The following is a 27775-nucleotide window of genomic DNA, read 5'->3' on the forward strand; positions in this document are numbered from 1 at the left end:
ACCTGCATACATTTTTCTCAGGAGGCAGGTAAGATGGTCTGGTATGTCCATCTCTCTAAGAATTTTTCCACAGTTTGTTGTGATTCACACAAAGGCATTAGCGTAGTCAGTAAAGTAAAAGTAGAGGCTTTTCTGGAGTTCTCTTGCTTTTTCCGTGATCTAGAGTAAACTCACTAGATCTAATGACAATGTTGATATTGTTAGTACTGATAATGTTAGAAATGTCCATCTCCATTCCACCACTTACTAGCTGTATGGATTTGAGCATGGTAGTCTTTCAGAGCCTCAGTATCTAGTTTCTATAATGGGAATAGTAATAATAGTACATTATCAGTTCACTTCAGTTCAGTCGCTCAGTCATGTCCAACTCTTTTTGACCCCATGAATTGCAGCACGCCAGGCCTCCCTGTCCATCACCAACTCCCAGAGTTCATCCAAAGTCATGTCCATCGAGTCGGTGATGCCATCAAGCCATCTCATCCTCTATTGTCCCCTTCTCCTCCTGCCCCCAATCCCTCCCAGCATCAGTCTTTTCCAGTGAGTCAACTCTTTGCATGAGGTGGCCAAAGTACTGGAGTTTCACCTTTAGCATCAGTCTTTCCAATGAACAACCAAGACTGATCTCCTTTAGAATGGACTGGTTGGATCTCCTTGCAGTCCAAGGGACTCTCAAGAGTCTTCTCCAACACCACAGTTCAAAAACATCAATTCTTCGGCAATCAGCTTTCTTCATAGTTCAACTTTCACATCCATACATGACCACTGGAAAAACCATAGCCTTGACTAGATGGACCTTTGTTGGCAATGTAATGTCTCTGCTTTTGAATATGCTATCTAGGTTGGTCATAACGTTCCTTCCAAGGAGTAAGCATCTTTTAATTTCATGGCTGCAATCACCATCTGCAGTGATTTTGGAGCCCCCCCAAAATAAAGTCTGACACTGTTTCCACTGTTTCCCCATCTATTTGCCATGAAGTAATGGGACCAGATGCCATGATCTTAGTTTTCTGAACGTTGAACTTTAAGGCAACTTTTTCACTCTCCTCTTTCACTTTCATCAAGAGGCTTTTTAGTTCCTCTTCACTTTCTGCCATAAGGGTGGTGTCATCTGCATATCTGAGGTTATTGATATTTTTCCTGGCAGTCTTGATTCCAGCTTGTGCTTCCTCCAGCCTGTTTCTCATGATGTACTCTGCATAGAAGTTAAATAAGCAGGGTGACAATGTACAGCCTTGGTGTACTCCTTTTCCTATTTGGAACCAGTCTGTTGTTCCATGTCCAGTCCTAACTGTTGCTTCCTGACCTGCATACAGATTTCTCAAGAGGCAGGTCAGGTGGTCTGGTATTCCCATCTCTTTCAGAATTTTCCACAGTTTCTTGTGATCCACACAGTCAAAGGCTTTGGCATAGTCAATAAAGCAGAAATAGATGTTTTTCTGGAACTCTCTTGCTTTTTCAATGATCCAGCAGATGTTGGCAATTTGATCTCTGGTTCCTCTGCCTTTTCTAAAACCAGCTTGAACATCTCCAAGTTCACAGTTCACAGATTGCTGAAGCCTAGCTTGGAGAATTTTGAGCATTACTTTACTAGCGTGTGAGATGAGTGCAATTGTGCGGTAGTTTGAGCATTCTTTGGCATTGGAATGAAAACTGACCTTTTCCAGGCGTGTGGCCTCTGCTGAGTTTTCCATATTTGCTGGCATATTGAGTGCAGCACTTTCACAGCATCATCTTCCAGCATTTGAAATAGCTCAACTGGAATTCCGTCACCTCCACTAGCTTTGTTTGTAGTGATACTTCCTAAGGCCCACTTGACTTCACATTCTAGGATGTCTGGGTCTAAATGAGGGATCACACCATTGTGATTATCTGGGTCATGAAGATCTTTTTTGTACAGTTCTTCTGTGTATTCTTGTCACCTCTTCTTAATATCTTCTGCTTCTGTTAGGTCTATACCATTTCTGTCCTTTATCAAGCCCATCTTTGCATGAAATGTTCCCTTGGTATCTCTAATTTTCTTGAAGAGATCTCTAGTCTTTCCCATTCTGTTGTTTTCCTTTATTTCTTTGCATTGATCGCTGAGGAAGGCTTTCTTATCTCTCCTTGCTATTCTTTGGAACTCTACATTCAGATGCTTATATCTTTCCTTTTCTCCTTTGCTTTTCACTTCTCTTCTTTTCACAGCTATTTTTAAGGCCTCCTTAGACAGCCATTTTGCTTGTTTGCATTTCTTTTCCATGGGGATGGTCTTGACCCCTGTCTCCTGTACAATGTCACGAACCTCATTCCATAGTTCATCAGGCACTCTGTCTATCAGATCTAGTTCCTTAAATCTATTTCTCACTTCCACTGTATAATCATAAGGAATTTGATTTTGGTCTAGTGGTTTTCCCTACTTTCTTCAGTTTAAGTCTGAATTTGGCAATAAGGAGTTCATGATCTGAGCCACAGTCAGCTCCCAGTCTTGTTTTTGCTGACTGTATAGAGATTCTCTGTCTTTGGCTGCAAAGAATATAATCAATCTGATTTCGGTGTTGACCATCTGGTGATGTCCATGTAGTGAGAATTAAATGAGATAATGTAGTATTAGGCAAAAGGTCAGCCAAATAATGATTGTTTAGTGAATGGTAGCTGCAGTGGTTCTTATTTAAAATGGTTATAGTAAAGCTTCTTCTCCCATCCAAGTACTATCCAGGCAGACCCTGCTTAGCTTCCAATATCAGACAAGATCAGGTGAAGTCAGGGTGGTATGGCTGTAGAAAGTATAGCTGTTTATAATCCATGTTGCTTCATAATGCTAAAGTATCTCAGCAAACAAATTCAAATTAAAATACAAAAATGGGATAAAATGCTAACTACTCTGGCCTTCAGCTAATCTGCTGTCCTGTTCCGGGCTAAGCATCTCAAGGAATGAACTAAAATTTAAGGGTGTTTTTGGATAGATGATAGTGGAAAGGTGATCAAGATATATCCTACCTTTGCATTGTCTTTCTGTGATATTCTTGCCCACATCTGTTAGCTTTAGCTTATAAACTTCAAAAACGTAATGAACACTTATTTAAATTTGTTGTGTACAGTGTGTAAGAGAAAAACCTTTTTGTGTTGCAACTGTGTATCCAATTTAAGAACATTAAGATGGCAATTTAGAGCAAGGTTTGTTTACTCTTGAAACAGTTTTAGAGTGACTTTAAGGCTCTAGGTTGCTTCTCTTGAAGACATTTGGAAAAATATACAGCCCATAAAATACTTGTAAGAGAGCTGTTAGTTTTCTTCCTGACATTATATGAAAACAAGTGTTCTAGCCCTTGTATGAATTATGGTCATGTTATGAATTTTCAAAATGCAATTGAGAAGAAGAGTGGATAGTTTTAGAAAAAAACTCTTTAACAGTTTTCATCGCTCAAAGAGAGAAATGAAAGACAGCAAAATTAAGAAATTTTTGTGTATATATTTTTGAAGGGGTGCAGTATCTTTTGGAAAGATTCATTTTTTTTCTTTTGTGGAACTAAGTTGTTTTGGATAATAATTTTGTTATCAGAAATATTACAGTTGTATCCTCCATCTTGTCTCTGTTCAATAAGACCATGAGGAGATAGTGGAGTAGAGGTTAGCAACCTTCTCAGCTTTGAGTGCCACGAGAAAAACTAAACTAACAGTTAACAAGATAGGCAGATAGAAGAGAAAGAAAAATCTACTAGCACATTATAAGAGAGAAAAAAGAGATAGCAAAACGATAAAAAGGAGACACCTGTGTTGAAGGGAATGGCAGATTGCTGTCAGCCCCAACTGTGTTTACCAACCTCTATAGTAGAACTTAACTTTTAGCATGCAAGAAAGAAACTAAATATGAATAAGTCTAAAGGGATATAAAATTCACAAAACCAAATACCTTCCTTAAAATACCTTTTTCATCTAGTGGTCATCTGAAGCTTTTTAGGTATCATTTATATGTCTGGGAGTTGGTTTTATGTTTATAGCAATATTTTAAATCTTTACCTATGTTATAGGCAAAGATTATTTCTTTTCTACCAAAGGACTGCCTGTTATTAGATTTTTTTGGAATGCATATAAAGAAAACTATTTTGGATACAACCTGCATGAGTGAGCCTTGCAGAATGATGCAAGTAAATGAAAACCCTATCCTGTATGAGTTTAATGTAATTTCTCCAGGTAATTTGCCAACCAGTGGCAATCTGATATATCAGTAAAAAGCAGCAAACATAATGAGAGCATTTATAGAAAAATATTACTAAACAAAAGTGTCAGATTTGCTACTGATTCAGATTGTCTGCAATGAAACTTAGTTAAGAAATGTACTTCAGAATTTTCTCTGAAGTCCATATTAATAAATATAAAAAATGGAAGTTGAAACTGTAAAGTAGCAAAAAAAAAATAGGTCCAACTCTACTTTCTCAACTTCTTTCATATTATCTCCGCATTCCAGCTGCACTGTGTGTAGTAATGTCTCCATTCTGTGCACAAACACAATAGGACTAGGAATCTTAGAAGCACAGAGATTTATACCAGTTTCCTAAAGTTCTTGGAAGTCAGCCCAGTGAAATAATCCATTAATTAAATTTCTCTAAAATATGCCCTTGGTGAATTACTTTTAATATGATAAGGTTCTCTTCGTGTATTTTCTCCCTAATTTCATGATTTAAAAATGAACCGGTTCTGAAGTTTTTTGTGTTGTTTTTTTTTTTTTTTTTTTTTTTTACCTTTTAACATTGAGTCATTAGTTTTTATTGCCCTGAATATGGCAAATGCCTTGTAATTCTTTATTACTTTATTAGTAAACAGCATTGAATTTCCCATCACTTAGATGAAACATATGAAAGAGTTAACAGGTTTCGTGATGACAAAGAGTTTCTTAATATGAATGGGGAATGAAGTCTAAACTTTCTTCACAGAAGTTGCCTAAACAAATATATGAAGAGTTTTTGTGCAAACTACTAAATAGGTCTGCTGCTGATATTATGCCTTCAGAGACGTAAAAATTGGTAGATAAAAAGGAAAATTGATTAAAGAAAAGGGGAATTCTGTGGATAATTTTTGTTCATGAGTTTATTTTTTGTGATAATGATTTTTTTGTAGAAGTGTTTTGTTTTGCTGTGTCATTATGAGAATCCTTAGAAGCTGCAGGGATTTTAGAAATCATTCAGAGCAGGAGACAGCTGAAGGGAATTTTAGAAATTGTCAAGAGCATATTATCAGCAGGTAATGGCCATTGGGCCAAGTCCAGTATGCCATCTATGTTTGCAAGGCCTCTGTGCTAAGAATTTTTTTTTAACATTTTTTAATAGATAGCATATTGAAAAGCAGAGACATTACTTTGCCAACAGAGATCCATCTAGTCAAGGCTATGGTTTTCCCAGTGGTCATGTATGGATGTGAGAGTTGGACTGTGAAGAAAGCTGAGTGCCAAAGAATTGATGCATTTGAACTGTGGTGATGGAGAAGACTCTTGAGAGTCCCTTGGACTGCAAGGAGATCCAACCCTTCCGTTCTGAAGGAGATCAGCCCTGGGATTTCTTTGGAAGGAATGATGCTAAAGGTGAAGCTCCAGTACTTTGGCCACCTCATGCGAAAAGTTGACTCATTGGAAAAGACCCTGATGCTGGGAGGGATTAGGGGCAGGAGGAGAAGGGAACGACTGAGTATGAGATGGCTGGATGGCATCACAGACTCGATGGACGTGAGTCTAAGTGAACTCCAGGAGTTGGTGATGGACAGGGAGGCCTGGCGTGCTGTGACTCATGGGGTCCCAAAGAGTCGGACATGACTGAACGGCTGAACCGAACTGAACCAAATGGTTGGGAATACCAGACCACGTGACCTGCCTCTTGAGAAACCTATATGTAGGTCAGGAGGCAACAGTTAGGACTGGACATGTAACAACATACTGGTTCCAAATAGGAAAAGGAGTATGCCAAGACTGTATATTGTCACCCTGCTTTTTAACTTATATGCAGAGTACATCATGAGAAACACTGGGCTGGAAGAAGCACAAACTGGAATCAAGATTGCTGGGAGAAATATCAGTAACCTCAGATATGCAGATGACACCACCCTTATGGCAGAAAGTGAAGAGGAACTAAAAAGCCTCTTGATGAAAGTGAAAGAGGAGAGTGAAAAAGTTGGCTTAAAGCTCAACATTCAGAAAACTAAGATCATGGCATCTGGTCCCATCACTTCACGGGAAATAGATGGGGAAACAGTGGAAACAGTGTCAGACTTTATTTTGGGGGAGCTCCAAAATCACTGCAGATGGTGATTGCAGCCATGAAATTAAAAGATGCTTACTCCTTGGAAGGAAAGTTATGACCAACCTAGATAGCATATTCAAAAGCAGAGACATTACTTTGCCGACTAAGGTCTGTCTAGTCAAGGCTATGGTTTTCCATTAGTCATGTATGGATGTGAGAGTTGGACTGTGAAGAAAGCTGAGTGCCGAAGAATTGATGCATTTGAACTGTGGTGTTGGAGAAGACTCTTGAGAGTCCCTTGGACTGCACGGAGATCCAACCAGTCCATTCTAAAGGAGATCAGCCCTGTGTGTTCTTTGGAAGGAATAATGCTAAAGGTGAAACTCCAGTACTTTGGCCACTTGATGCAAAGAGTTAACTCATTGGAAAAGACTCTGATGCTGGGAGGGATTGGGGGCAGGAGGAGAAGGGGACGACAGGATGAGATGGCTGGATGGCATCACTGACTCGATGGACATGAGTCTGAGTGAACTCCAGGAGTTGGTGATGGACAGGGAGGCCTGGTGTGCTTCGATTCATGGGGTCGCAAAGAGTGGGACACACCTGAGTGACTGATCTGAACTGAATGGTTGGGAAAACAATCAAAAGAAGAATAATTTTTTTTGACAGATGACAATGATTTGAAATTCACATTTCAGTGTCCATAAGTAAAATTTTATTTGAACATAGCCAGATGTTTATCTGTGTATTATTTGTGGCTGTTTTCATGCTACAGTGACAGAGTTGAGTAGTTATGACACAGATGGTATGCCTGCAAACCCCAAAATATTTGCTCTCTGGCCCTTTATAGAGAAAAAAATAATGGAAAACCCCTGTTCTAGAGTCATCAAATTTTACAGTGATGTAGTTCGATGATTTTGTGGTTTAATGAATGAATACTTAGGTGAATGAGCTGCCCATGATCCTTGAGCTATGTTGCCATTTATTCATTCATTTAGCACACATTTGTTGAATATCTAACATAATGGAGGAAATTCTTTATCCTTCAACTTACATTTGAGAAATACAGCTACAAAATCTAAAAAGTCAGTCTAACATTTTCTTTCCTCTTCTTCTTCCATTCTTACCCCTCAAGTCCTTCACCCACCTCTCTACTACCTTCTCTCCTTTTCTTCATTCACCCCTGCCCCCTGCCACTCCCAGCTAGTTTTGAAGAAATTGGAAAGAAAACCAAGTTCAAATAGCATTTATCTCAGACTTTTAAACTTTTAAAGTGAGATAAATGTAATTTTGAATTATGATAGTTTCTCCTTTAAATATATTGAGAGTTTAATTTTAAATGTTTGATATTTTTTAATGATCAAATGATAACAGTATTCATGCATGACTGATATTGTTAAGCAGTACATGCATCATGGATGGATAGTTGTAAACTTTGTTTCCAATTGACAATTTATACATTGCTCTTTAACCTATTATTAGGTAATTCTTAAAGTGTCATAAACACTGAACATTACTTGTATTATGAAAAATAACTATTCTAAAAAGGATACATTTAGGCTTTCCTGGGGACTCATTGGTAAAGAATCCGCCTGTCAATGCAGGAGACGTAGGTATGATCCCTGATCGGGATAGGTATCACATGCTATGGAGCGATTTAACCTGTGCACCTATTGAACCTGTGCTCTAGAACTCAGGAGCCACAGCTGCGGAGCCCATGTGCTGCAACTACTGAAGCCTGAGCACTCTAGAGCCCATGCTCCACAACAAAAAAAGCCACTGCAATGAAAAATCTGCATACCAAAACTAGAGAGTAACCCCCACTCACTGCAACTAAAGACTGTGCAGCAAATAAATAAAAAGGATACAATCATATTTAATAATCACTAAAACATTATATAATAAGATTATTTTTAATCTAATTAATTAGTTTATTTTTTCACTGTGGTGGGTCTCCATTGCTGCATTGGCTTTTCTCTAGTTGCAATGAGCAGGGGATATTCTCTGGTTGTGGTGTGCAAGCTTCTCATTGAAGTGGCTTTTCTCATGTTGAGCTTGGTCTCTAGGGCGAGTGGGTTTCAGTAGTTGTGGCACAGTGACCTCTAGAGCAGGGGCTCAGTACTTGTGGCTCTCAGGCTCTAGAGCACAGGCTCAGTAGTTGTGGTGCATGGGCTTAGATGCTTCACGGTTGTGGTATCTTTCCAGATCAGGGACTGAACCTATGTCTCCTGCATTGGCAGGGGGATTCTTTACCACTGAACCACCAGAGAAGCCCAAGAGGATTATTTTTTAGTAAAATGTAATTTTTATCTTAAAGGAAAAATGTAATTGGAATAGGTTTGCTTGCTTGAGTCTTAATCTCATCATGTGGATGTTCTGTCTACTAGGTTGATGGTTTTAGTGTTGATAATATTTTCATAAGTAATAACTGAATGTCTACACATAATAAGATATTGTGCCTATGCAACTATCAAAGATTAATATTTATATTAATTAGTGGACAAATAGTGTTGATAAAAATGAAGAGCATACATTATTATGCTTGGATGCCACAAAATCTTTGACTTTTAGGCTCTCCCAGAATTTCTTCTCTTTTAGGTAAAATAAACATGACTCTCCAGTGTTTTAACCTGTCTGCCTCTTCAAACAGACTGGCAGATTGTTATTTCCAGTATACTGCATTTGTATAGTATCTGTGTACATTGGTCATGTCTATTATTTTCAGTAATATATGGTTTATTTCTGTGTGTGTCTTTTGAGGGGTGGGGTTATAAATAAAATCATATGCTAGATTTGTTGAAGAAATAAGTATAATCCCAGTTAAGCTTTTTAAAATCCAGTTAATAACTGCAGCATTATCATTTTATTCCATAAAAATCACAGAATTTTAGAGTTAAAAGGGACCTTAGAGCATCTAGTTCAACCCTCTAATTTTCTAATCAAATTTTAAAGAATTAATCATCTTGTTTTCTCTTGTTGCCCTCCTTCATTTTTTGACTTTTTAAAAGATTTATTTAATTTTTATTTGAAGGATAATTGCTTTACAGAATTATGTTGGTTTCTGCCAAACATGAACCTGAATCAGCCATAGGTATACATATGTCCCCTCTCTCGCCTTCTCCATTTTTAAGTAATTTTTTTTTGCTATAAACTCTTTTCTCCAGTGTTTTAATAGTAGAAAGTGAAAGTGAAGTCGCTCAGTCGTGTCCGACTCTTTGAGACCTCATGGACTGTAGCCCACCAGGCTCCTCTGTCCATGGGAGTTTCCAGAAATAGTACTGGAGTGGATTGCCATTTCCTTCTGCAGGGGATCTTCTCGACTCAAGGATCAAACCCAGGTCTCCCACATTGTAGACAGACGCTTAACCATCTGAGCCACCAGGGAAGTCCTTTTAATAATAGAGATAATCCTTAACGTACAAATACATTGTGTTTCAGAATTGTTTGTAAGTCTGTTGTTTGGAAATCAGAGCATTTTTTTTGTAGAAATTATATTTTAAATAGTGATGGGACTAGCCCTCAAAAGGAGTTAACACATTATGTGACTGTTGTTTTTGCTTTTGCAATGAAAGATGTTTTAAATGATTTTCTCTGGGGATCAGGAAAGAGATGACATTGTAGAGGAGCATGTCAAGGTCTTTTTATCTGTTATTTCTTAGGTGGGGTAGTGAATACATATTGTATTCATTATTTTCTGAGCTTTTTATATGCCTGAAATAGTTCATAATTTTACAATGCTATCTTAGTATGAAGTTCTTTATGAATATGGACATTTAAAAAGTATTTACATTGAATCCTGATGCATAAGGGAAATATGGATTGATTAGAGAAGGATAGATAGGTAGAAAATTTGAAGGGATTTTATGGATACTTTCAAGGGCTTACTTAGATTTTACAGTAAATTTTCTTTATTTTGACTAATGTCACTTTAGAAAGTATGTTTTTGTTGTTAATTTGAGTGTATCAGCAACATTTATCTTTTACTTATTGACAATATAGAGGCAGTGTTTTGAGAGAGAATAAAGAAGATAGATAGTCATCATGAGATAACGGGGCAAATTTTGAAAGGCAAAGAAGATTAAATTGTATATGCATGTGTAAACATGTGCGATATCTTACTTGATTTATAGTTACTTGAACTGGGGGGTTATGAAAAATAGGACAGTGAGGGAGTAAAGCTTGTTTGAGGTCTTAGCATGGTGAAAAGCTGTAAGGAGAACAATTGACATAAGCACCAGAAAGGCATCATTGACAATAGAAGCCTTGTACAGATTTGAGGGTACATCGCATGTTGTAGGAGCTTGGGCTTGGCAAGACAGTGCAAATAGCTATTAGTATTTTTGAAATTTTTATAATTTAGGGAATACCTGTATGTTTACAAGTATGTGCTCAGCTGTGTCCGACTCTTTGCGACCCCTTGGACTGTAGCTTGCCAGGCTGCTCTGTCTGTGGATTTTCCAGGCAAGAACACTGGAGTGGGTAGCCATGCCCTCCTCCAGGGGATCTTCCTGACCCAGGGGTTGAACCTTTTCTTTTGCATCTCCTGCATTGGCAGGCAGATTCTTTACCACTGCACCACCTGGGAAGCCCCTATTTACAAGTATACATAAACAGAAACTGCTCCCACTGGTTACATTCTAGAAAGCAACTGAGTTAATTTTCTCAATAATTTGATTAGCTCTTTTTGTGTGTATGGAGGTTGTTTTTTTTTTGTTGTTGTTGTTGTTTTTGCTCTTTTGCAGTGTACAGCATTGACTTTTATATGAAAGCATTAATCATTTCTACAACTCATTTGTAGCTTAGGGAAAGCCCATGTATTACCTGCTTTTTGGGAGATTCTTAACCTAAGATGCAAATTTTTCTTCACTAAATTGATGGTGCATTTTAGAAGGTTGTATGTCCATTTTGGGCTTCGCTGGTGGCTCAGACAGTAAAGTGTCTGCCTGCAATGCAGGGGACCTGGGTTTGATTCCTGGGTCAGGAAGATCCTCTGGAGAAGGAAATGGCAATCCACTCCAGCACTCTTGCCTGGAAAATCCCATGGATGGAGGAGCCTGATAGGCTACAGTCCATGGGGTCACAAAGAGTTCACTTTCTTTTCACTTTCACTTTCATGTCCATTTTAGAGATGTCTATTTTTTTTTTCTGCTTTCTTTCAACTTCACTTTTGGAATATTATCAACACAACAGATTGGCCCAAGAGTCTTATCACCTGGTTATAAACCTTGACAAAACTGATCTTATGACCATTATCTAAATTTAGCATTCAGAATTAAGACTAAAGAAGGCACACATAATAAAGTTCAGTAAAGGGAAGAGTGTTTTTTAGAAGAGCAGAGAAACCATTTAAGAAAGAAATGGGGTTGAAGACTTCAGAGGCTTTCAGAAACAAAGAGAAACCTAGGGAGAAAGAGGGTAAATGGAAAGTACAATTTGATACTTTTAATGGGTAATATAATTTATATCTGGACCACATATTTTTTGCCATTTTAGATATGTGTAAGAAGCATCTTTCTCATATTGGCTATGGTTTTAGTTTATGCATGTTTATGAACAGTACTCCCCGTGGACAGAGGAGCCTGGTAGGCTACAGTCCTTGGGGTTATAAAGATTTGGACATCACTAAGTGACTAAGTACAGCACAGCACCTGGACTATAAAAGAAATATTTGAATATTAACTGTCCACTCTGAAATTTCTGACCTCTTTTTTTATTCTCTTCTGCAGATCTCAGAGTTATTAAGACATACTACATGGCAGAGACTAGGAAAAGACTATTCAAGAGAGTTATTAGATGCTACAAGGGTAAGATGAAGCAGACATTTCTTCTACATATAGCTAGGAAAAATGTGTAAGCCCTTTGAGCATTTTCTAACTTATATTACATATTTTTCAAATAATTTTACTTTTCTTTTTTTTTCTAAATACTGGCAAGATGAATAACAAGATATATTTCTGCTACTGGAAATGGAGAAAGAAATCTTGATATTTTTCTACCCCTGGAGAGATGTATTTGAATCTTTCGAGATCAGTGCCAACAAGAGTAACACTTTTAGAAAACTTTTATAAATGTAATGGCAGCTTGTTGATGCTTAAATTTATCATGGTAATTTGTATGTGATGTATGGAATGCTGTACATTTTTTAAGTGAGTAAAGTTTCTTTTTACCTTAGAAGATGTTCACATAGCAGAATATCAAGGGACTCTAAGCTTATTAGAGTCCATGGGATAGGTAATGCTTAGTTTACATGTAAATGAAGGTTGGTTTTCATTGCTAATGTCAGTGAAAGACACCTTTAAAAATTCTCAGTGCTTTAAAATGAGACAAATAAATCTCTTAAGATAGAAAGACAAGAAAATTAGAAGACAGTCTAGCTCCTGAGTAATACTTCCTTTATTTTTCTTTCTGTTTAACAGTTATTTCCCATTAAGGTACAGGGCATTGTTCTAGTTTATGCAGAAGCTGTAGATATGAATTAGGTTTTCCATTATTAAAGTTTTAAGTTAAGAGAGAATGTGCTCCATCTTCTCATTGTTTATGATACCACTGTTTATTTTTATTTTATAAATATATAAAATATTTTGCTTTGTTGATGACCTCATTATCTTGTGAGTTATTTACCAGACCCCTTGATACAGCTTATTAGTCTTTTAAAGGGAAAAAAAAAGTCACAAAATGACATTGTCACAGTAAATATTAGTTTTTGATGTTTTTCCTTTAAAAATGCTTTACGATTGTGGATCCAAAAATCAATGACCCATTTATCGCAATTACTTTTTGGGTCTCAACTGATGAGAACAAGAAGGTGCTTTTGATTTCTGTAATTCCACTTTCATAGCTTAGCCCTGAGCTGATACTCTTAGGATTCAGTATTGATACACAGTTGTGATTGTAAAGAACTATGCCCTTGTTAACTAATTATTATTATGGCTACTGAAGAAGCATTATTATATCCATGTACTTTATTAAGTATTTATTTGAGGAAACACGTTAAAATTAGCAAGCCTAAAATTTTTAAAAGCTTAATCTTTACTATCTTTTCAACTATTATATATTTTCCAAGTGATTAAAATTTTTTTAAGCTGATCAGTAATCTAGGGCTTTTTAAAAATTATAAAAGGTAAGATGTTTGGATATTTTCTAGAGTAGTTGAAAAACTTGTAGATAGCTTTGTTTTATAAACTAATTCAACAAGCCCATCTGCAAGACACGGTGGTATGGGCCATAGGAGATACAAGGATATGAGAGAATGTCCCTAATCTTAAGAAATTTACCATGTAGGAGTAAAAACAAAAGATTTATACAAATTACTGTAACATAAGATAGACTGTGATGTAGTTAAAGATACTTTGTTTCCATATATATATGCAAGTCAGAATAATAAGAATGAGTTATATAAAATCAACTATATTGAATTATAAAGCAAACATGTTATACACATGGAAAGCAAGTGGGATACAGTTAGTTAACTGTATTATATACTTGCCAGTGATAAGAGTTAAGGATTACACAGTACTTAGTAGCAAATGACAATAAGAAACCTGGTATAAATCAAATAGAAGTACATTACAAGTTAAATCTTTTAAATATTAATTTCAAAAACTATTTAGAGAAAGTAACTTCTGTATGAGTAATTTGTTATATCTCAATATTCTTTGTGTATCTGTAAGCTTATTATGAAGGTATTTTACTTAGCTATGCTAGACTTAAAGCTATGCCTCTGAATTTGTTGGGGGGACATTCATCAGATTAGACTGCCTAAGTCAAATTTTTAAAGATCTGAGATTCTTTAATAGCTAATGGATGGCTTGGTATTATCTTCAACTAGGCTCTCCAGGCATGGCCACTGATAGAAAAGAGGACATGTTGGCATGGTCATGCAGGAGGAGGACTCCACACAGACCCGAAAGAAGGGGTAAGAGACAATAACAAGTACCTGAAAATTCTTATAGCTGATTGGAAGATAGCTATAATTATATAAATATATATGTATATAATTATTATATTCCAGAATATTTTAATTGACTCATGTAACTGCAGATTTTCTAATGCAAAACCATATGGTTATGTAGATGAGTTTTCTCAGGCTTAAGACAAAAAATGTTATGATTGACTAAAAAATTAAAAAGTTAGTTACCAACCTAAACATTTTAGTTCTTTATTTTAAGTAGTATTTGTTGAGGTTATTTGTTATTATCATCTATCCTTATAAGATAAATTATGTTTAGCTCTTACAAGTTGTGTGTGTGTGTGTGTGTGTGTGTGTGTGTTAATGATAACGTTTTCCCTTCTATATTCTTGGTTTAGAAAGATTCTAGAATGTCCCCTAGCTTCAAGGTAAATACTCTATTTACAGGATCCATTTATTTAATTATCCATATTCTTTATCATTATCATTATACAGACAAAATTAAACAGTAGGGTCACTGAAATCAAAAGATTGAAAGTGCGCTACACTTTTTCTGTGAGTGGAACTGTCACTGGAATACTCTTATACAATTCTCCATCTGACCTTCTATCTCTAAGTTTGCCTTTATTTTCTTCCTCTAACTTCACCCAAACAGTATGTGCATGGCATCTCTAAGTAGAAATGATATTTTCAAGGTTAGTGGCAAGTGAACAAATTTTATGTCTCTAAATTTCAGAGAGGTAAATAAATTTTAGTATTTTATTGGTGGGAGGTGATTGGTAAGAAAACCTTTCCAGTGCTTTTCTCCCTGTTTCTTTAATCCCCCATGTAGCTTCTCTCACAGAATTTAAAACACATCACATTCATGTTTCTTTCCATTTTTACATATTAACATTTGTCCTGATTATCTTTTTTTTAAATATAAATTTATTTAATTGGAGGCTAATTACTTTACAATATTGTATTGGTTTTGCCATATATCAACATGAATCTGCCACAGGTGTACACGTGTTCCCCATCCTGAACCCCCCCTCCCACCTCCCTCCCCATATCATCCCTCTGGGTCATCCCAGTGCACCAGCCCTGAGCATCCTGTATCATGCATCGAACCTAGACTGGTGATTCGTTTCACATATGATATTATACATGTTTCTATGCCATTTAGAATTTAAAAAAAGAATATAAATACTGAAATTTGTTTAACATATATTATTGATATATGGATATGGCATGACACCATATTGTTTGCATCAGTCTGTCAGCTTTCAGGATGGTCAGCAAGGCCTCTTAAAGATAGTTTATAAGTAATGCTCTAAACATACCAAAAATATGTTGAATAATGCAGGAAAAGCAGTCATGTCTCTTAGACTCAAGCAATGTAGACTTCAAGATAGATTCTTTATTCTCCAATAAAATAAAAGCAAAGCAAAACTCATTGTAAATCTTTATATTTGGTCTCTTTTTCCTTTGTTCCCTGCCATCTTTGTGTTACTTTAGCCTCATTAGCTAAAAGTAATCAGAGAACAATAAAGCATGAAGGCATACCAGAAAAGAGGCAGTGTTGTTGTTGTTGATCAGTCACTAGGTTGTGTCTGACTCTGCAACCCCATAGACTGCAGCTCGCCAGCCTCCCCTGTCCTTCACTATCTCCCAGAGCTTGTTCAAACTCATGTCAGAAGAGGTGGCATGGAGTTTTACTTAACAGCCTGAGCTGTGGAGACTGACTGCCTAGATTAGAATCTTGGCTCCATCACTTCCTACTGGAAAGACTTTGAGCAAGTTACTTAAACTCTGTATGTATCAGTTTCTTCATCTTTAAAATGGGGATGCTAAGCACAGCAAAGGGAATTTGAATGATTCACACCATTCAAAGCTCTTGAATAGTGCCTGTCACAGAAATGTTCAGTAAATATTACCTGCTGTTACTACAATGTGAGATTATTATAAGTCCTATACTCTACTATTACCCATTCATTTTAGATGTATGTATTATTGAATACCTGCCTTGTGCATAACTATGTTAAGTAACTGGAGATACAATAATGAAGAAGACATAGTCCCTGCTATTGAGAAACTCAACAGTTTATTTTTTAATTTATTATGTATTTATTTTTGTCTGTGCTGGGTCTTCATTGTGGTACATGGGCTCTTCGTTGCTGCTTGCTGGCTTTCTCTGGTTCCAACAAGGAGTGGCTACTCTCTAGTTGTGGTGCGTAGGCTTCTTGTTGCAATGGCTTCTCTTGTTGCGGAGCATAGGCTGTAGGGTGTGAGGGCTTCAGTAGTTGTTGCACATGGGCTCAGCTATGCCATAGCTTGTGGAACCAGGGATTGAACCTGTATCCCCTGCATTGGCAGATGGATTCTTAACCACTGGACCACCAGGGAAGTCCCCAGAAACTTAACAGTTAAGATGGCAGAATATCTAAAGTACCATATAGAAATTTTATCACGCTACAAATTATAGATTTTACCTTATAACCAACTGAAATTGTTATCACTTTACTTTCTGTGCATTTGTACTTGTATGTTCCAAACTTTAAATAAGCATTAATAATTCTTCTCAGAAGGCATTTAAATCATTTGTTTACCCATTGTGGCTATAGTAAAGGGGTTGTGAAAAAAAGAGTGGCAGTTTCACTATTTGGAAGCTCCTCTTTTTAAAATAGGTGAATTAAAGAATTGCTTGTTTTGTAATAGAATCTTCAAATTTTTTAAGGATTTTTGGGACTTTACCTCTGCATTTAACTTTTTTATGTCCCTCTTTTAAAGAAGCATCTATTAGTATATTTAGATAATCTTATTAGTATATTTAGATAATTAGTGTATTTAGATAGTATTTAGATTATTAGTATATTTAGATAATCCTATACTAATTTAGGGACTTCCCTCATAGCTTAGTCGGTAAGAATCTGCCTGCAATGCAGGAGACCTGGATTCAATTCCTGAGTCAGGAAGATCCCCTGGAGAAGGAAATGGCAATCCACTCCATTTCCAGTATTCTTGCCTGGAAAATCCCATGGACAGAGGAGCCTGGTAAGCTACAGTCATGGTCAGTCATGTATGACTCTTTGCGACCCTGTGGACTATAGCCTGCCAGGCTCCTCTGTCCATGGGATTCTCCAGGTAAGAATACTGGAGTGGTTTGCCATTTCTACTCCAGGAAGATAATCCTGTACTAATACATACATCCTCAAGAAAAAGAAATGCAGAAAAGCAAAATAGCTGTCTGAGGAGGCCTTACAAATAGCTGTGAAAAGAAGAGAAGCGAAAAGCAAAGGAGAAAAGGAAAGATATACCCATTTGAATGCAGAGTTCCAAAGAATAGCAAGGAGAGATAAGAAAGCCTTCCTCAGTGATCAATGCAAAGAAATAAAGGAAAACAACAGAATGGGAAAGACTAGAGATATTTTCAAGAAAATTAGAGATACCAAGGGAATATTTCATGCAAAGATGGGCTCAATAAAGGACAGAAATGTTATGGACCTAACAGAAGCAGAAGATACTAAGAAGAGGTGTCAAGAATACAGAGAATAACTGTACAAAAAAGATCTTCATGACCCAGATTGCTGGAGTCCAGCTCCAGCAGCCAGGGATTCAACCTGAAGGGGGAGGGATGGTGTCGGCGAGTAAGGACGCAGCCTCTCAGTTTTCTTGGACTGTGCATTTATTTCAAGTTTAAGATTTTCTTTTATACTTTTACAAAAGCATTAGGTCAGAGGTTTGACATTTTCAGTTCCCCCTCACCCAGATTTATTATCTCCATAAATCATTGTTGCCCCTCAAACAGACTTTCTGCTTCAGTGATTCTCTCCGAATCAGCTTTACCATCTATTATCTACTTCCTCTTATGTGTCCTATAGTTAACTTGTGATTACATTGTAACTCATGCTACATTCCTCAGTTTATTTCTTAACTTTCTAAATCCTGTTTGCCCCTAACATCCTGAGCTCACTATCTCTTAAAAAGGCTTCTAGCTATTAGTATCTCTAAAATCCCTAACCTCTGTAAGCTATAGTAAAATATGCTAACATTACAACATTCTTTAAATCTTTAACTTCTATTTTAATTATTTCTAAGCCTTAAATTCAGTAAACTCCTTTGCCATAAACATTTTCCTCACAGATAGGCTTCAGATAGCAATGCCTCCTACGGCCTCAAGCTGCGGCCTATGTGCTCCTCCTGGAACACTCTTTTGTAAAAGTCCTTGAACAAATGTCAATGATTAACTTTATGAATTATTCTCTGAACACAGCTGCAGAAGGCTTTGTGCCTTCTCATGCTCCTCTCAAGAACAATAAGCACCTTAATATTCCTTTTCAGTCAACTCAGCTGAGGAGAGGAAAAAACAAGTCAGAATCACAAGGCCTACCCCTTCATCCCGGGTCCGTGCCTGCGGGACAGAGAGGGGATTGGTGCCGTGCCTCCATTTTGTCAGTAATGCCTAACGCGGCTCCCGACACCAGATAATCATGATGGTGTGAATACTCACCTAGAGCCAGACATCCTGGAATGTGAAGTCAAGTGGGCCTTAGGAAGCATCACTACAAACAAAGCTAGTGGAGGTGATGGAATTCCAGTTGAGTTATTTCAAATCCTAAAAGATAATGCTGTGAAAGTGCTACACTCAATATGCCAGCAAATTTGGAAAACTCAGCAGTGGCCACAGGACTGGAAAAAGTCAGTTTTCATTCCAATCCCAAAGAAAGGCAATGCCAAAGAATGCTCAGACTACCACACAGTTGCACTCATCTCACATGCTAGTAAAGTAATACTCAAAATTCTCCAAGCCAGGCTTCAGCAATATGTGAACCGTGAACTTCCAGATCTTTAAGCTGATTTTAGAAAAGCCAGAGGAACCAGAGGTCAAATTGCCAACATCTGCTGGATCATGGAAAAAGCAAGAGAGTTCCAGAAAAACATCTATTTCTGCTTTATTGACTATGCCAAAGCCTTTGACTGTGTGGATCACAATAAAATGGACAATTCTGAAAGAGATGGGAATACCAGACCACCTGACCTGCCTCTTGAGAAATCTGTATGCTGGTCAGGAAGGAATAGTTAGAACTGGACATGGAACAACAGACTGGTTCCAAATAGGAAAAGGAGTACGTCAAGCTGTATATTGTCACCGTGTTTATTTAACTTCTATGCAGAGTACATCATGAGAAACGCTGGGCTGGAAGAACCACAAGCTGGAATCAGGATTGCCGGGATAAATATCAATAACCTCAGGTATGCAGATGATACCACGCTTATGGCAGAAAGTGAAGAGGAACTAAAAAGCCTCTTGATGAAAGTGAAAGTGGAGAGTGAAAAAGTTGGCTTAAAGCTCAACATTCAGAAAACAAAGATCATGGCATCTGGTCCCATCACTTCATGGCAGATAGATGGGGAAACAATGGAAACAGTGGCTGCCTTTATTTTGGGGAGCTCCAAAATCACTGCAGGTGGTGATTGCATTCATGAAATTAAAAGACGCTTACTCCTTAGAAGGAAAGTTATGACCAACCTAGACAACATATTAAAAAGCAGAGATGTTACTTTGCCAACAAAGGTCCATCTAGTCAAGGCTATGGTTTTTCCATTGGTCATGTATGGATGTGAAAGTTGGATTATAAAGAAAGCTGAGTGCTGAAGAATTGATGCTTTTGAACTGTGGTGTTGGAGAAGACTCTTGAGAGTCCCTTGGACTGCAAGGAGATCCAACCAGTCCATCCTAAAGGAGATTAGACCTGGGCATTCATTGGAAAGACTGATGTTGAAGCTGAAAACTCCAATACTTTGGCCACCTGATGCGAAGAGCTGATTCATTTGAAAAGACCCTGATGCTGGGAAAGATTGAGGGCAGGAGGAGAAGGGGGTGACAGTGGTTGAGATGGCTGGATGGCATCACCAACTGAATGGACATGAGTTTGGATGGACTCTTGGAGTTGGTGATGGAGAGGGAGGCCTGGAATGCTGTAGTTCATGGGGTCGCAAAGGTCAGACACAACTGAGCAACTAAACTGAACTGAACTGAATAAATATATGAATAATGCAGAACTAAATATAAGGGCTACTTCCCAGATTTTCCTTGACATTTTATCCCCAATAATGTGGGGAAAGTCTTCCAGTTACTTTGTAAATTTTTCCATTTGATATCTGCTCAGCTTTTTCTTATCTTCTGACCTAGTTTTTTATCAAGCTACTGTTATCCCTACAGTGAAAGCATTATCTCATTTTTAAGTGTAAAGATATCTTCATTGATTGAATACTGTCAGAAGCTAGTAGTATTAAAAGAGAGATGAGCATTTACTAGAGCAGTCAGAGGCTTTGATGTAAATATTGGTATAATCAAGTGAAATAGCAACTTAGGATATTAAAAAATTGAAGATTGGGGAGAGACTGAAATAGTAAGCCCTCAAACTTGTTAAAATGAGTTGACACACAGACCAGTGTACAGGAATACCTGGATGACATGGAGAGGCTGTTTTGCAGCTCTGATAACAGCCATCATCAAGCAGCCTTGTGATTTTTATTTGATTTCTCAAAGTGACCTCCTTTTGGGATAGAGTTTTCACTGACTGGCCATTGTGAATATAATTCAACTTCATAGGTGTTTTTTTTTTTTAATTAGAACTATTAAATTGACTTGGATACAACTCTATCTCATAGAATAAGCCATTTTTTCCTAGGGCCTTTTCACTTCCAGATAAGTTCTTCATTGTAGCTTCAGACCAACAGAGCCTAGAAAACAAACCTTGAGGTGTAGAGAAAGTAACATTAATGCAAAGCTTTTACTGACAATTAATGTATCTTCCCCCCTCCACCCATAAATTCATTATACTTATATCTCCAATAATGTGGGGAAAGTTTTCCATGTACTTTCTAGTTTTTTCTGTTTAATATCTACTCAAGTTTCTTATCTTTTGCTTGGCTTTTATCAAGCTACTGTTATCCCTGACATTATTGAAGTAGTGGTTAAAATTATTCCTTTAATTGCAGTTAGTTATCTTTAGCTTGGATTGAAAAGAGTTCTTGGGACAGTTTGCTTATCCTTAAAATTGTGGGCATTTCCAAATTCTCTGCTTAATTAGTTTTTAGGGAGAAAACATCCAGCCTATGACTCACATTTATACAGAACAAGAAGCATCCAGAATTTTTTGGTATATTTTTCTTCCTTTCCATAAATTTTACCCTAACTAGTTTCCTTCTAAACAAATGCCCTTGATTCTGTAAGAACATTTCTTGCTATTGAAATTTAGGAATGTCTCTAAAACTAGAATTCGTATATATCAGCTGAAGAAAAGGTGATTCTGCTGTCTTTATCAACAGATCATTTTCTCTTTCTTACTCTTTCATTTTCCTATCAAAGACCAGATTGCTCCACTCCCTTTAAATGAATGGAATTTTGGTAGAAAAAAATGCTCTTGCTTCAGTGCTGGACAACCTTATCTGGTGAGAAATAAGAAGTTACTGACTTGAGAAACAAAACGTATTCAATTTATCAATATACAGTTTTCTTTAATATCTGAATATTCTTCCAGATGAGCCACTCCAGGTGTGTTTTAATTATTTTAATTGTCCTTTTTGTGTCCTGTCTACATGGTTGTTAGCTGTAGGTATTCACTTACAAGAGCTTCCCTTATAGCTCAGTTGGTAAAGAATCCTCCTGCAATCCAGGAGACCCCGGTTCAGTTCCTGGGTCAGGAAGATCTGCTGGAGAAGGGATAGTCTACTCACTGGAGTATTCTTGGGCTTCCCTTGTGGCTCAGCTGGTAAACAATCTGCCTGCATTGCAGGAGACCTGGGTTTGATCACTGGGTTGGGAAGATTCCCTAGAGAAGGGAAAGGCTGCCCACTCCAGTATTCTGGCCTGGAGATTTCCATGGACTGTGTAGTCCATGGGGTCGCAAAGAGTTGGACACGACTGAGCGACTTTCACACATGAACATTCACTTACAACACTTATGACTGTGAGCAACTGTATCTTTCCCTCAGGTCATCCTGCTGAATTAAGCACTGCTGCATATAAGCAGTACAGTTTGTGGCTTTCTAGTTATACCCTATTGGTTCAGGTGCTTCCGATGTTATGTTCATGTTTGTTTTTGGCTTACCATGCTATGATTGCAGTTTCAGCTCCCTCTGTACAAGTAGATATTCCTTTTATTATTTTTCTTATCTGTTCAGCCACATAAAGCTTATTAAACTGTATATTCATACCAAATAAGTAAATATTTATAAATCTGTGCAAAGATGTGATAACAATAAACAAGCATTTAGGTATTCAGAATTTTCAGATATCGAAGATAAGTATATTGATAAATTGAATACATTTAGGTATTCCTCTTAGAAGTTGTCCTCATATGTTTAAGAACAGTTAATTCATTAGTTAAATAAATATTTATGGACATTGTTTCTATTATGAATTAAGCTTCTTTCTCTGAGACCTGCTGTTTTCTTTTTTCCAGCTTGTTTTCACTTACTTTCATCTCTTCTTTGACAGCTTTTTGATGTGTCCAAACCTTTTCTTCCAAAAACGCTTTCTAGGGAAAAAAAAATAGGTACAATTTTGTTGCCATTCAAAGCTCTTAGTGAGCCAGTTTGAATTCCTTCTTTAGTTACTCTTGTGGTTTTATTCTGAATCTAATTGTTTCCCTCTATTATGGCTAGCTAATTCCAGTATATAGTTGCTGCTGCAGTCATTTCAGTCGTGTCTGACTCTGTGCTACCCCATAGATGGCAGCCCACCAGGCTCCCCCATCCCTGGGATTCTCCAGGCAAGAATACTGGAGTGGGTTGCCATTTCCTTCTCCAATGCACGAAAGTGAAAAGTGAAAGTGAAGTTGCTCAGTCATGTCTGACTCTTCGCGACCCCATGGACTACAGCCTACTAGGTTCCTCCATCCATGGGATTTTCCAGGCAAGAGTACTGGAGTGGGTTGCCATTGCCTTCTCCGAGTATATAGTTGAGACCTTTCTAAAAACTTTTATTCCTCATACTAATATAGTAGTAGTTTTCTAGTTTAATGGGACTTAAAATATCAGGTTTGTGCTTTGAATTTGAGGCTATCTAGCTATGGCAGGAAGGCCATGTTGCATATATTAGCAAGGGTAGGAAAGCAGATTGACTGCTACTTTTACAGACCTTTTTAATGATATTTCTATAGCATTCATTTTAGAGAACTTTTGTTGTCTGATATGTAGTTATCATGGTTATGTTTTTTAAATGACTTTTAAATTGTATTTATTGTGAAAATTATAAACAGAAAAGGTAAAGAATTTCATAAAATTTCATATTTTCTGTTTATGTGTAAACAAGGCTTAAAGAAAAACTATGTTGATTACTTCAGGAATTTTTACCCTGAGAAAGAATTTTCTTTTTTTTTAAGAAAATTAGAGTTTTTCCCCCATACTATAATTACTCCTCATATGGTGTGTTTTCAGATAATTCAATTTCTTGTCATTCTTCTTGACCATTTCCTACATTTTTCACCTTTCTTTAATAATGTGATCTTAAAATGGTGTATATGCTATTTGTGTTGCTCAGTCTGAAATGAAAAGATTAGTTGATGTGAAGATTATATCTGATTCAGTCTCTAAGCTGTGACTAATCTTTTTTTAGCTTAGATAATTTTTTGTCTTTCAAGATTACCATTGGGTGTCCAGTGTGAATTAACTCTGGTAATTTTGAAAGGTTTGAAATTTTCAGGATCTATATTGAGGCCTTCAGTTTTATTTTATTCTTGTGCAGCAATAGTAAGTTGGTTTAAAATACTTTAAAAATGTGCCTCAGCCTCTGAAATGGCTGTTCGAATTGGCCTGTCCTGAAAAAAAGACATTATTTTCCAAACTTTGTAGTTGATTATCTATACTGCAACTGAAAGGCATGTACTTATAGCCTAATGGACTCATAATGCGTGATTACACAACTTTAGAACCCATTTTGTTGAATGAAGTGGTGACATTTTATGCACTATTAAGCCAACTAGGATAATTTTCTTGTTCTTAACCATAACTTCTCTGTGTCCTTATTGAAGAAATTTTGGGGTGTGTTGCAGAAGGTTTTTGACAGGAAAGAGTGTTTCTAAATATATGTGGAAACAAGGCCTTTTTTCCATTATTCCAGCAAGAAAAATACAACAGATGAAACTTGTGAAATGGGAAAGTGGTTGAAATGCCCCAGTTTGTGTTATAAGACATTAAATTATTTTTATTTAGTGATAGTTCAATTCGAAACATGAATTTTGAAATTATAGCCTTATTCCATTTTTAAAATACCCTACCAGTTATGAAAGCTCATATGTGTGATTATATGTGTGTATAAAATAAAGCATTAAGAATTATACTCTCAGCATTTCCTGTCTTTGTAATCCAGTTTATTTAAACCAGCTCAAGAAGGTAGTCTTGTTTTCAATAAATATGGACAATTTTGTTTCTTTTACTATTTACTCTATAAATGAATAAAAGAGACTAGAAAAATAGTATACTGAGCCTTGGATAAAATAACTAAAATATAAAAACTGCCCTGTATAATATGTTCTCCTGGGTTTATGTTGACAGTTTCCCCTGATTCTTTGCTGTGCAGATCTACTTGAAATTATCTAACTCTTCCCTCTCAAAATGAATTATATTTTCTTCTTATTGTATGTGATCTACAGAAAACAAGAAAGCAAAAAGAATATAAAAAAATCATCAATGATTCCATCTACTCAAGCTACTAATGTTAACACTTTAAGGGTATTGCTTTCCAGACCCACTTGTAGGCATGTGTAAAACTCATACACATACAACATTTTTTCCACTGAAAATACATTTCGTACTCTGATTTTTTCACTTAACATGTTTCTGTGTCACTGTATATATTTCTGAATGGCTATATTTTGCTGTATGCATTCACTGTTACTTATTTACATAATTCCCCATTGTGATCATTTGGTTTAAACCCAATTTTTTCCCTATCAAAGCAGCACGGAAATAAACATCCTTATAGCTAAATTGTCATGTCTTTATTCAATAAATATTCACTGACTGCCTACTGTGTGTCAGCCATTGTATATAGTATCGAGTTACAACACTGAGCAGGAGGAGAAGAGGGTGACAGATGATGAGATGGTTGGGTGGCATCATCAAGTCAATGGACATGAGTTTGAGCAAACTCTGGGAGATAGTGAAGGACAGGGAAGCCTGGTGTGCTGTGGTCCATGGGGTCACAAAAAGTCGGACACAACTGAGCGACTGAACAACAACAACAGTGAGCACAAAACACAAAATTACTACTCATGTGGAATTTACATTCCAGCAGGAGAGCAGTTAATCAGGTAATCACATTGCTATATATGTAGTTTATAACTGAAATGGATTCTCTGAAAGAAAAGGAATACTATTCTGTGAGAGAATAGAGCCAAGGATCCTGACCGGGATTAAGGAAGAAGACCTCCTTGAGGAAGTGCTGCATGAGCTGGCAGTTTTCACTAGTTGGAAGGAGTTGAGGGTGAGTTGGTATTACAGAGAGAGAGAAAGAGATTATTCTAGACAAAGTGAAAGGTATTGTGCAAATGCCCCATGGCAGGACAGATTATAATCTATTTTGGGAGCTGAAAGAAAGGTATAATGTGGCATGAACACTGAAATCAGTTGTATAAGATATGACTAAAGAGGTAGCTAGGGGCCAGGCCAAAGCCATGTCATGGACTTTGATCTTAATCCTAAGAGTGATAGGATGCCATTGAAGAGTTTTAAACTGAAAATATTTCTTTGCAGGCTTAACTAATTGGACAAGGAGCAGAGTGGATGGGAGGAGATCAATTAGATTGTTGCAGTGGTTTGTGTGAGAAATGGTGATAGATTACATTTGTGGTAGAAATAGAAAGAACTAGACAAATCAAGAGATTTTCAGGAAGTAAGATTGATTCAACTTGGAGAATATTCATATATTTTTTTAAAGCATTAAGTTCCCAGAATTCTTGACATAAAGGGCAGAATTATTTTCAAAGCTTAATGGCAGATATCAAATTACTTTGCAGAAAGATTATTTCAGTACACTCTCCCATTAACAGTTATTAGAGTACCTATTTCCATACACTTTCACCAACAATGAGCATTAACTTACTTTTCTTTTTTAATATGTTTTTGAGAAATTGAGTAGATACCTCAAGTTTTAAAATGGGGATTATTTCACCAACTAAACACTGATCTTATTTTGGCTTTGGAAAGTGTGATTTTGATTCTTATTCTGTTTCCAAATGCTGAAACTAAAATAAAAAGATTTATTAATGGGAATGTTGCCTTGGGAACTTGGGAAAAAGAAAATGTACAATAGGTTTAAGTCAGATTAAGTATGACTGGAAAAATATGGTTTTATTAAATTTTTTAAATAACCCTAACCCAACTTCTGTTCTATATAGTCAATCCCAAGACTCATACTTTACTAAACACTGTATTGTAACTCTGCTTTATCATGAGTTTGGACTTAGGCTTCCAAAATATTTTATATAAACATATAAAGAGTATGTGTATGTGTGTATATATATGTGTGTGTGTGTGTGTATACATAAGGTTTTGACCATGACAATGAAAATATAGAAATGTTTCTTAAATTTTATATAATATTTTGATAGCTTAGTAGATAAGAAATAAATGTACAGCACACAAATAACTTTCTGGCAATATGAGGATGGCTATAGCTGAAAGTAAGAAATAAAGAGAAATAAGTAGTTTTTTTAAATCTATTGAATTAGTTTCAGTTTAAAGGATATTGACCTTAGATTCAGAATAAAAGTTATATTTATAATATTTTTTGTATTTTCCTCAAATATTTATATAATTCTACATTACTAAACTATACTTATATTTGAAGGACATGTTAAACTCTCTTCTTTGTTCTCTCTCCCAACAGTTAAAAGATGTTGATACTCGGAAAATCATAAAAGCAATGCTCTCTTATGTATGGCCCAAAGACAGACCAGATCTACGAGCTAGAGTTGCCATTTCCTTGGGATTTTTAGGTGGAGCAAAGGTAAGAATAAGAAGAATTATGTTTTGTTTATTGCTATAGCTATAAAATACCATGACATTTTCTAATAATGAAACTCAGGCTGATATAAGCCACTTTTGGAGTAGTATTTTCAACGTTTAGGACCCTAATTTATGTAACTCTTCTGTGCAGTCAGCAGAAAATTATATGATAATGTCTGATTTATCTATGGATCAGTCTTATAACAGCCTCATCTTAATGGAATTCACTCCTGAAACCAGTGTAAGATGCAGGATCATTGGATGTAACAAAGCAAAATAAACTATAAAAGAAGCTCATCAGAGTCCTTTGGCTTTTATTGATACATATTTCTGGTAAGCTTAGTTCTCAGTTCCTAGTAAATTGAAAAGAGGATGAAGACATTTTAGGTACATTGATAGTCATAAGTGATAAACAGCAGTGTGATGTGAAGTGGGGAAAAGGAAAAAAAAAGGAAAACTTTGGTACAAGACATTGGTGCAAGGAATGATCGAGGGCAGGAGGAGAAGGGGAAAACAGAGGATGAGATGGTTGCATGGCATCATCAACTCAATGGACATAAGTTTGAGCAAGCTCCACGAGATGGTGAAGGACAGGGAACCCTGGCGTGCTACAGTCCATGGGGTCACAAAGAGCTGGACACGACTTAGTGAATGAACAACAACA

At 36.6% G+C, this 27775-nt stretch overlaps 1 protein-coding gene across 1 annotated transcript in view; it reads left to right on the top strand.

The window, feature by feature from the left end:
* Positions 1-27775, top strand: part of ABCB7 (ATP binding cassette subfamily B member 7) — a 140884-nt gene that overhangs the window by 63462 nt on the left and 49647 nt on the right. The window contains exons 2-4 of the mRNA XM_040265648.1: positions 11933-12010; positions 14035-14121; positions 26993-27112. Coding sequence (XP_040121582.1) covers positions 11933-12010; positions 14035-14121; positions 26993-27112 — 285 coding nt within the window. The remainder of the gene's footprint in view (positions 1-11932; positions 12011-14034; positions 14122-26992; positions 27113-27775) is intronic.

This window comes from Oryx dammah, unplaced genomic scaffold (assembly GCF_014754425.2).
Source record: "Oryx dammah isolate SB20612 unplaced genomic scaffold, SCBI_Odam_1.1 HiC_scaffold_23, whole genome shotgun sequence".
In the NCBI taxonomy this organism is placed as follows: Eukaryota; Metazoa; Chordata; class Mammalia; order Artiodactyla; family Bovidae; genus Oryx; species Oryx dammah.